This window comes from Limulus polyphemus, unplaced genomic scaffold, assembly GCF_000517525.1.
Source record: "Limulus polyphemus unplaced genomic scaffold, Limulus_polyphemus-2.1.2 Scaffold641, whole genome shotgun sequence".
Lineage (NCBI taxonomy): Eukaryota > Metazoa > Arthropoda > Merostomata > Xiphosura > Limulidae > Limulus > Limulus polyphemus.
The window spans coordinates 141,509-153,567 of record NW_013666251.1 but is presented as its reverse complement, the minus strand read 5'-3'; the positions used below and the strand labels follow the sequence as shown (position 1 = coordinate 153,567).

Below are 12,059 nucleotides of genomic sequence, written 5' to 3'. Positions count from 1 at the left end.
ATCAAAAAAGGTTGCCGATCACTGATATAGAAGGATCCCGAGATTTAAGGAAGGGACGTGAATGTTCGAGAAGGACGTGGCGTGATACTAGTCACGTGACCTCCGCTGACGCAACAATACGTAACTCTAGCAGATTCGCAAAGATAATGAAACTAGGGGATAAGAAAGGGGCAGTTAAACTTGATCGACAACTTCGCCCTCTCACTCTCCGTTTTGTTTTTAAACATAGACATGTACCTAACACTCACCTGTAATTTCTGATGAAGTAAACAATAAGCCAGGTTGGGAGCACCCCATTCCAAGCTAAAAAGGAAACAAGATAAACTGGTTATACCAGAAGAATGTTCACGTCAAAATACACACGCTGACTTAAGTCACACAAAAATAATTTATAGTAAACTAGACCGCTTGCCTTGGGTGAAGATAATATTAAATATCACATACTAAGTAGATGTTTGATTTTATAACTTTCATTTGTAACACATACGCAATCGTTATGTGAACGCAGTGTTTATGGCGCTGAAGGTAAAAAATCAGTTTTTCCTCTCACTGCGTAGTTTAGTTACTTACCAGAAAATGAAAAGCACTGTTCCAGCAAAAACTGTCACCAAATCGTCTCTAATCAATACTTTGGCCAAATTATGAAAAAAAAAAAGAGTTAACCCTCAATTACTGTAGCTAAAAGTTTTGGTTATACTCTTTGAACACGAAAAAAACAGTCATACATAATTTACCAATAAATATTTGTGTTTGTTTCGAATCTTCGCCCAAAATTACACTACCCTTCCCTAATTTTGAATTGATTGACTCAGAGGTAAGGCAACTAATAAACAACACCCACCGCCAACTCTTGGACTACTCTAATCGAATAGTGGAATTTAACATTACTTCTTATAACAAGCCCTAGACCTCAGAGTGCGGAGCACAACTTGGAGGAAACGAAAACACGAACTAAAGAATAAAATAAAAACAAGAGAAGAAAACACTTTCACACACAGTGGTTTTTGACCTAATATATTGATTTTTAAAGTGAGCTAGGTTCAAATGAATGAGTATATAACAGTTATTCGCTCAGATCCTGTTGACGCATAATCGGTTTTATACATTTTGCGTATAAAACGTATAAATGACAATAAAAAAAGTTGACCTTAACGATATTTCCTGATTTGTTTTGTTCTGAATTTCGCGCAAAGCTACACGAGGGAAATCTGCGCTAGCCGTCCCTAATTTAGCAGTGTAAGACTAGAGGGAAGGCAGCTAGTCATCACCACCTACTGCCAACTCTTGGGCTACTCTTTTACCACCGAATAGTGGGATTGACCGTCACGTTATAACGCCCCCACGGCTGAAAGGGCGAGCATGTTTGGAGGAACGGGGATTCGAACCCGCGACCCACAGATTGCGAGTCGAGCGCCCTAACCACCTGGCCATGCCGGGCCTTTCCTGATTTTATCAGTTAAATATTATCTGTAAAACGTGATCTTTTGCGAAAATACAATGTTTTTGTTTAACAAAATAGATATTTCAAAGCAATTTGGAAAATCTTCAGTGTGCAGTTTGACATAAATGAAATGCTAGGCATTCAAATGCGTTATAACAACCATACCTGGACCTTAACTGCAATCCGTATGAACTTAGCGTTACCTTTACAACATTATGACAAATCTTATCGTTAATAAGAAAACTGATGGGGAAATACTTTTGTTATTACCCCCTGAACTATATCGGGAATATATCGTTAAACTAGTTTATCGTCTTCAAGAACTGTTATATCCTCTAAGTTCATCAAACAAGATAAAAAGAGATACAGAAAAAAAAAAAAAGGAAGAGTTCGATCAAAAGCTCTTTCTAAGAATTAAAACTATTATTTTGTTGCATCTAAAAAACCTGCTTAGAAACTGGAGAGAGAGATATAACTTTGATTAAATGAGTTTTCTTGTCATAGCGTATAAAGTAATGTTTGAAACTTTTCGTACAATAGAAGCAAAGCGTCGACACCTTATGCGCACATGGGATAAAGTCCAGGTCAGAGGCCCCTAGGGCCCAGAAAGCGCCGCATACAATTTTGAACTATTAATAAAAGAGAATGCAGTCAACCAGCAGCACCCGTCCTCAAAATGGTTTCTTTGAATATGTGCAACACTAATAAAAAAAAGAAAAAAAAATTAACCGCAGTTTAAGCTGTTGGTGCGTTATAAGAATAACAAGAATAATAAGAATCCCTTAGCGCGGATGGTGGGTTGTAGGATACTGCTGACCGACTGCTTTCCCTCTTATCAATTCAAAATTAAAGACGGCGGCATATAGTCTTAGCAGCTCTAATTGAATTCCAGTGTAAAAATTCAGTTCTTGATGAAAGTGCGAAGCAGCAAAGAACAACAGTTGTAAAACAGAACATTACACTATTTCAAAATGTTTTATATATCTATTACAATCGTACAAGATGCCAAGTAGAGAGGTTGAATACGTTATACTAAAACGATTTTGAAGCCTCACCACGTTGTTACAATACATGTCGCTACGTCTGGTCATGCATTATGTGATGATCGTGCTTCCTGACAATAGTCTCGAAGCATAGTTTCCAGTACTAAAGGCTCTTTCGAAAGGTTTCCATTTCCAAAGCATATCCTACCTCTCTCTCCTGGCTGGCTTTCCAGGATGACAGTATCGCAAACGCACATTTCAACAGTCATATCGCATAGAAATCAATAGGTGCTATGTCGAGCGATTACTTTTCGGTGGCACCACGCTACCTATGAAACATGTAGTTATTTCCACTGCGACTTCATATCGGTTGTGGTTATCACGTGACATGCGATCTGCATATTCAAAATTGTTTTAATATAACGTATTCAACCATGTATAACTTGTTTTATTATAAAAATTCTATGGTAACAAGTTTTGCAAAGAAACAAATTAATTTTCATACGGTAAATATACAGTAAAATGTGGGGCAAGTTATTGAATTTCAGAGAACAAATTTAACATCTACTTATAATTTACAGACACTCTTTATTTATTATTTGTAATTAAGCACAAAGCTACACAATGGGCTATCTGTGCTCTACCCACCACATGTATCGAAACCCGGATTCTAGTGTTGCAAGTCCGCGGACATACCGCTGTGCCACTGGGGGCAAATAGTATAACAAAACATTCTAAACAAAACTATTATTTCATTACATAATATAATAAAAAGAGTACTTAACACAGTACAATAAATAATACGATACACAGAATACTTAACACAATCTGAGAATAAAATACAGATAAGGTACTTAAAGAATTACAAAATAATATATTTAATCCAAGAAATTATGACATGCAAATATCGTGTATCTCACTTTCCTTTAATATATTATATATTTCATGTCAAGAAAATTTTAAAATGTTTCTAAAGTTCTGATTTGTAATATACTAAATCCGGTCGAGGTCATGTGCTACGCTGGACCCTAGGGGTTACTTTCTGCAGCAGGGACCAATCACGGAAGTTAACTACTTTTCATGGATAATTGTAACCTGGAGAGGACAGTCTCGCGACTGCCAGTCACATAGGGCAGGGACACTTTCAGATTGTTGTGATCGAATTTTCTAATTGGTCGGCTACAGAATAGTGATGGATTTTGAACACACATTTGGCGTTTACAGATATATTCGTTTTTACCTTGAAAAAGTCAATACTGTCATTGTTTCCTTCGTTTCTTCCAGCATCTGATTATCGTGTACTTTTTGTGATTCATTTTAAGTAACGTTTACTTTCATTCACCTTATTTTTACATACAATTTCTTTTAATTGCATGAAGCTGTTTATCCATTTATTCTACTTCTATTCCCACATGCCCATATGTAGTCACTACACGATCTGCTTTTTTTCTAGTTTTTCCCGATAAATTAATTCATTTATATTGGTACTTCAACGTCGTATCTTGTCTATTTTATTCCACCTACAACAAAGCACCACCACATCTTCCTCACATTAAGCCATCCAATCTCTAGTTCTTACGGAGATCACGCAACTGTGTGGCAGGCTTATCCTTCAATTATCACAAAACGACAAGATATGCTACAAGTAATAAAATCCTGCATATTAAAAAAAAGGTTATGATAAATACAGAATTTATTAAAAACACAAGTATTGAAAAAATAGCAGATGCTCAGGTACAGAAAAAAACATCTTTAACAATAAGATAAGTAAATACTGCATAATTACAGAATGACACATTTTGAGAAAGGATAAGCTACGAAGATGAAAAGTAACAATCAACAAACATACGACTGATAAACAAAAGGAATTAGAGAAAAAACTCAGATATAAAAATCACGTGAACATTGGGGGAAAAGCAAACACAAATCATTCAAGCTCACTCCATGCTTAAACTCAGGTTCTAAATGTGTCATATTTTTTACATTATTCACAAATTTCTGTGTAGTAAACCAAAGTAGTCTATTTTATAAGGTTATAAAAAAACTGACACGTGGGAAAGGACAAACTAATTTTTAACAATATCCACTAACTAAAAACAGGCCAAGGTCAGTTCATTCAACAATCTTAGCGGGATAAGAATGTACTGTAAGTGTAGCGATTGTTAAAAGTAGAAGCTTTAATTGATTGAAAAACCTATTCGAGTGTGTGTGTGTTGTTTTTTTTTTTAAATCTGCTTTCTGTAAGTTTGATTCAACTAGTCGAGTGTGTGGGTTAAAACGTTTTTTTTTGTTTTTTTTTTGGCCAACCAGCAGTTTGGCATCGGTGCATACAAGTTTTGTAAAGTAACAGTTAAACTACAGAAACGACACTTAGTAACGTTATTATTATTATTTACTTTTTCTTTTGTAAAATAACTTGTAGGATTTATGAGAACCAGTTTATAATTTCACTGGCAGAAAGAAAGAAGTAAAGCAGCATTCCGGATGGTTTTATTATTATTAATATTTTTGTAAAACTACGTTAGTTAAAGTCATTATGAATGAAGTTTCCAATTTCGCTGACAGCGTAAAAGTTAAAACTGACAGCATTTATAGTATAACAAGAAACACAAGACAAACTTTATACGGTAAAAACAATGGCAAACAGTATACTGTTTGTTTTTTGTTTGTTTGTTTGTTTTTGAATTTCGCGCAAAGCTACACGAGGGCTATCTGCGCTAACCGTCCCTAATTTAGCAGTGTAAGACTAGAGGGAAGGCAGCTAGTCATCACCACCCACCGCCAACTCTTGGGCTACTCTTTTACCAACGAATAGTGGGATTGACCATCACTTATAACACCCCCACGGCTGAAAGGGCGTGCCGAACTACGACGAACTACGCTGTAACATAATATTAACAAACTAAGTTGTGTAACAGGAAGTCTGACGTACTACATTGTAACATTGGGGTAAGTATTATTCAGTAAAGCTACTGTACAGCTGGAACAATTTTACAAATCTATCTTGCCTTGATCAAAGTTCTTACGGTTACTTTGTAAGAAACAGCTACAACAGGCAATGAGATTTACGTTCTCTGTGCACAGTTACAGATTCTGGCCTAATTGCATAGTTTTATCGTGTTCTCTGTGCACAGTTACAGATTCTGGCCTCATTGCGTAGTTTTACCGTGTTCTCTGTGCACAGTTACAGATTCTGGCCTAATTACATAGTTTTATCGTGCTCTCTGTGCACAGTTACAGATTCTGGCCTTTATACATTGTTTTATCGCGTTCCCTGGGCACAGTTACAGATTCTGGCCTATATACATAGTTTTATCGCGTTCCCTGGGCACAGTTACAGATTCTGGTCTATATAGAGTTTTATCGCGTTCTCCGTGCACAGTGACAGATTCTAGCCTATATATCGCATTCTTTGTTCCTAGCAAGATTAAACGTTCTTCTTACATTGCTTTCCTTGTATCCTGTCAATATTTATAGTAAGATTATACGTTATTTTTACGTTGTTCCTAAATAACGTTCCTTAGAAACTGTCAATGTTCCTACTAAGATCTTACTTTGTTTTATAAGATATTCCTTGCAGACTGTTAAAGTTTATAGTAAGATATTACTTTGCTTTATGGAATATTTCTTGTAGACTGTTAATGCTTCTTGTAAGAGCTTACGTTGTTTGTTAGAATATTCTTTGCAGACTTTTAATGTTTTGACGCAGGCCTTACATGCTGTTATTTTCTGTGTTCCTTGCAGACGGTCAAGTTTGCAGTAGGATATTACACTGTTTGGTTTTGTTGTTATAGTACACCTAAATTATTTTAAATTATAGTGGTTAGAGAATTATACATCAAAATCAAATTGCTTACATTCCATCATTATATGAGGCCTATTTTGTTTAGTCGCTTCAGTCTTCCAAGCAGCACTGATGAGATCTGAATTCAGCAAAACTAGCCTGTTACCACAGAATTATCGAACCAAAGAACAAATTAGATCTCTACATCATTTTATGGGAAAGGAAAAGAAATTCACAAATAAATCTTAGGTTGTTCTTATATCACGTTACTTGTGAAATATTTTAGTAGGATCTTTGCATAGTTCATGTTTCCTAGGGAATACAAAAATGGGAGCTGGTGCTTATTATGTTAAAGAAGCTAATACTACCCACATAAAACTCTTTGAGGTACAGGTAAAGATTAACTGATGCAAAAAGAAAAACGTTGTGGCAAGTCTCTATGAACCCTCAAAGTACTTCAAGAAGAAGAATCGTTTTTGAAATAACTGATGACGTGGAAAATCACGTGATACAATGCAATGTACATAAACAAGTAAATTCGGCTATACTATTTTGATGAAATCTACATACGTGACCCAGTTTTCACATGAGTGTATATGAGACGGAGCGAGAGTAACAGAACTCAAGTACGCGCGTTTCTCTCGGCACGCGAGTCCAGGTTCTGTACAGGATTTCAATCAACGTGGACCAAGTCAGTTTGGACATCAGGTAAATAGAATAAACTAAAGGGTTACGAAAACTTATATCCACATAAACAGTATCCAATCTGACATTGTTGATAATAATTTAGTTCTAATAACTCGCTGGGTGATAAGCATACACTCCATCGTTAATTGGAGTAAAGCGGTTCTAATAATACACTAGGTAATAAGCATACACTCTATCAGCACTTGGAGTAAAGCAGTTCTAACACAACACACCAGGTAATAAGCATACACTCCATCAGCACTTGGAGTAAAGCAGTTCTAACACAACACACCAGGTAATAAGCATACACTCCATCAGCACTTGGAGTAAAGCAGTTCTAACAATACACCAGGTAATAAGCATACACTCCATCAGCACTTGGAGTAAAGCAGTTCTAACAATACACCAGGTAAACAGTATACACTCTACCATAACTTAGAGTAAAGCAGTTCTAACAATATAGCAGGTAAACAGCATATACTCTACCATAACTTGGAGTAAAGCAGATCTAACAATACACCAGGTAAACAGCATACACTCCATCAGCACTTGGAGTAAAGCAGTTCTAACAATACACCAGATAATAAGCATACACTCCATCAGCACTTGGAGTAAAGCAGTTCTAACACAACACACCAGGTAATAAGCATACACTCCATCAGCACTTGGAGTAAAGCAGTTCTAACAATACACCAGGTAAACAGTATACACTCTACCATAACTTAGAGTAAAGCAGTTCTAACAATACATCAGGTAAACTGCATACATTCTACCATAACTTGGAGTAAAGCAGTTCTAACAATACATCAGGTAAACATTATACACTCTACCATAACTTGAAGTAAAGCAGATCTAACAATACACCAGGTAAACAGCATATACTCTACCATAACTTGGAGTAAAGCAGTTCTAACAATACACCAGGTAAACAGCATACATTCTACCATCACTTGGAGTAAAGCAGTTCTAACAATACACCAGGTAAACAGTATACACTCTACCATAACTTAGAGTAAAGCAGTTCTAACAATACGCCAGCTACACTGCAAATACTTTGATGTAAAAATAGTTCTAATGGTATATTTGGTAAACTACATACACTTTGATGTTATTTTGTGTAAAAATAGTTATAACAGTATACAGTCTGAACCACTAAATTAATAAGCTTTCTTTGCATAAGTTACCAATACACCGTGTATGTTGTTAACCAATCACGAATCTTTGTTAGAATATTACTTCAACAAAGCATAAAGAAATTAACAACTGAGAAGTTAAGCAGCAAAATATATGTTATGCCAAAAATGTAGGTAAATAAAGTATGTGAAAGGTAAATAAATTATGTCAAAGTTTGTACGTACCATGAATGATATGTTAAATATATACATATTTTAAAATAGACTAAACTACCCTAACATTTTGAAAATATTATTCACGTTACGTGTTATTAATTAATTTAATTGAAGGTTTAACTTTATACCAACTCATTTTTAACATTTTTAAGCTAACTGGTAGCTGTTAAACAATAGGTGCTTTAACGTGTCAAACTATGGTTTAAGAGATGATAAACTAGGAGCCAAACAGTATATGTTTTAGAATGAACTGGATATTACCGATTTTTTACTGTAAGCTAGATGTTAAGCAGTTTACTCTATAAGCGGTATTAATATATTTTTTTTTAATAGCGAAGATGTGTGTTGGTAATTTGAACTCGGAGCTGAACAATAAGATAACAGAGCTAGATGTCGAGGGTTTTAAACCAAGAATTAAGTACTCAGCTTTAATCAATATACACGTATTAAAAGTTCCCAACTACGATCAACAGTAAGACTTTTAAATCATGAGCTAAACTCTACAAGTTGTAAATCATAAACTGAATCAATTTGAAATCATGAACTAAGCAGTTAGGAACTATGAGACAATCTTTACGAATTTTAGCCCTTCTATGACCAAACTATCAAACATAATTTATGTGTACGTCTCTTGATTATTTTAAGTAATATATATATATAAAGAAAAAATAACCTAATGATTAATTAATAATTATAAGCCACTGAACCAAAATGTATACATGTTGGTAAAAATTTTGAACTAACGTTAAAACTAAAGATGTGTAATGTAGCCATGTTGGGTTGAAAGAGTTAAATCATAAGCCGAAAGTAGGAATTTTAAATCCACAGCTGCACATGAATACCATGTTAAACGATGGGTGTAGTATGTATATATAAAGAACCGGCTGACGAAATGTACTAGCGTTGTTTTAACTCTTTACTTCTAGAATAGATAAGTTGGAAAACAAGTCAGAAATTCAGACCTTGAGACATGCAAGCTCGACAATCAGCCTTTAATCTATGAGAGACATATTGGGCGTAATTCCCATACGTAGTTATCGCCCCAGAATCTAGTCTTGCAGTATACTAAAAACGAGGTCACCTGACTACAATACAGTCATTCTTGCTGACAAGCACAGAAATGGAACGAAAGAAAATCCAAACTTGTGAACTCAGTGGCCTGTGACAAGTTTAAATAGCAATTTTGCTATCTAAATCATCTCCATTGTTCTAGAATATTGACAAAAATTTTAAAAACTAGATTTATGTTTTTTCACTACTTAATAAAAATTCAGAGAACACGAAATGATTAAAAGATTCAGTAAGATATTTCTCCGTGAAAATTATGTTCTAGTATCTAAACGTCTGTTTCTTTTTGAAATATATATTTTTTCTCAATCACGACTGTTTTATTTATCTATGGGTATTAAATTCAAAAATGGTCGCGGGTTCGAATCCCCGTCCCGCCAAACACGCTCGCCCTTTCAGCTGTGGGGGCATTATAATGTGACGGTCAATCCCACTATTCGTTGGTAAAAGAGTAGCCCAAGAGTTGGCGATGACTAGCAGCCTTCCCTCTAGTTTTTCACTGCTAAAAAAAGTTCAAAACAACTGTTAAAGAAGATGATTTTCACATAATGTGGCATTATTTTATCGAATCTTGACAAAACGCTCGTTTTCGTTCGTTTATTATATTTACTTCTTGATTAAGCATAAGGTCTGAGTTTTGGTTTACATTTGTGACAAATGAAACATCCTATCACACCGAATTTTATTGTTTTCAGTCTAGATGACGGAAGATGAGGAAGAACATTACAAGGCAATGGGAACTCCTGGTAGTTGTCGTGTCCATGGTTTTAAAGATGACATTAGTGTTCAGCGTACTTCAGGTGAGGACTCCAAAATGCCAATTAAACATGGATAGCCTCTTGATTAATTGTAATAAAACAACCCTCGATGACATTAAGCTTTACTTCCACGAGCTGCAGGTGCCAGCCAACATCACTGAAGGGCCAGAAGGGATCGTAATAGAAGACTCTCGCATTTTCTATCTACCGCCTATTTTCTCAATCTTCAACAGCACCTTGGAGACACTAAGAGTAGTTCACAGCCAACTAGAGCACGTCGATCCGGGCACCTTTTTGTACCTGGAGCTTCGAATTTTAGACTTATCTCACAACAAGCTCAGATCCATTCCCCATTCTGTCACTGTGCTCCACTCCCTCCAAGTGCTAAACCTGGAACACAACAACATAATGTCAATGTGGACCGTCTATCACCGTTTGACCAATCTCCGTGAACTGAACCTGGCTTACAACCAAGTAAAGTTCATCGATTCGGAAAATGAAAGTCAGCTTATAGCAACTACTACTAACAGCTTGCAGATTCTGAACTTACGAGGTAACAACTTGACAACAGTCCCTGACCAATTCCTAAAAGGACCACTGATGAAGCTTAAATCTCTGGACCTCAGCGAAAATCAACTGAGCATTTTCACGAAAGTGCATTTTTCCTTACTGCCAAACTTACAAACCCTCGACTTGCATTCCAATCGACTTACTAGAGTCCATCAGTTTTCTTTTGCTGTTTCGTTGAAACAATTGGATCTCACAGGTAAGAATTCTTGTCCATGTGATAAACAATAGTAAGTTGTCTTATTCTTTGAAAGTTAACATAAATATAGCTACACACAACAACTTGCATTCACAGTCATTTGATATCTATGTTGTCTACGTCAAGGCACATATAATCTGAAAATGTAGTGTTAGCGTAATAAAAGAACACAATATCACATACAACATTAATGAAAAAATATAGTAAATGGAACAAACCGTCAGAAGTCTTGATATTAGAGAAACTAGTTTCTAACATTAGTGAGACGCTTTCAGTCTCAACTGGTCAACAAAACCTACGTGACACCGGAACTTCCAATTTCCGATGGGATCAGAAAGTTTTTTTTAGCTTAAAATAACCTTGGAAGGTGTTCAAATTAGGCTTTTGAGAAGCAACTTTCAACGATTATTTTTTTTACATAGTTATCCAATCTGTGTTAGGTGTACTGTTGATACCAACACAGAAATAATTCATATTTCTCATGTTATTAATTGCATGAATTTACGAAATAACAATGATGTATAAAACGTTTTAATCCAAACACGCGAAGTAAAACAAAAACTTTTTTTTATTTAACATTATTTAAAAACTTCCGTTAAAGAACATAATGTTTTAAAGCAATATGGAAGCCTTCAGTTAATGCAAAACTATAAAAAATCCCGGCAATATAATTTAAAACTAAAAATCGAAATGACAGTTAATATGACAGATTACTTATCTCACTGTTAACAATTCTATGATCCGATAATTTGTTTGAACAGAATGCAGCTTTAAACAACATTCGTGATAACCTTGAAATTCATACTGGCAGAAAACAAAGTAAACCTAGTTATAATTCAGCTATTTATTTAATTATTTTATTTTTATTTACACTGTTTTAAGCCACGATGTTGGGTCACATCTGATTTATCAAAATATTCAAGTACGAACCTAGCAGGTGTATAGAAACTAGACACTCTATGCAAGGTTAGAAAGATATCGAAGCCTTTCTATTATCGTTCAGGGCCAAGTTGTAATTCTGCAGAAACAATTCACACTGTTAAAACAAAAAACGTGTTCACAGAAGCTACACGCACACCCAAAGATTGAACTACATTTACAGCACAGAGTTCTGAAGGTTTTAAAAACTATGTATTAAGGGTCATTAAGTTTCGGCCGGGACGGGGTTCTCCCCTTGCCCCCCCCCCCAATAAAAAAAACAAAAACAAGATTGACGTTTATTT

At 35.3% G+C, this 12,059-nt stretch overlaps 2 protein-coding genes across 4 annotated transcripts in view; one reads left to right on the top strand and one right to left on the bottom strand.

Moving 5' to 3' along the window:
* The window catches only part of LOC106459635 (rab3 GTPase-activating protein catalytic subunit-like), a 163,055-nt gene that overhangs the window by 30,885 nt on the left and 120,111 nt on the right, over window positions 1–12,059 (bottom strand). For all 3 annotated transcript variants that reach the window (XM_013919268.2, XM_022386163.1, XM_022386164.1), the window contains exon 16: window positions 249–303. In XM_013919268.2, coding sequence (XP_013774722.1) covers window positions 249–303 — 55 coding nt within the window. The remainder of the gene's footprint in view (window positions 1–248; window positions 304–12,059) is intronic.
* LOC111085821 overlaps window positions 6,795–12,059 on the top strand; it is an 8,542-nt gene continuing 3,277 nt past the window's right edge. Inside the window, exons 1-2 of the mRNA XM_022386165.1 lie at window positions 6,795–6,916; window positions 10,008–10,836. Of these exons, the coding sequence (XP_022241873.1) occupies window positions 10,023–10,836 (814 nt within the window). The 5' untranslated portion in view covers window positions 6,795–6,916; window positions 10,008–10,022. The remainder of the gene's footprint in view (window positions 6,917–10,007; window positions 10,837–12,059) is intronic.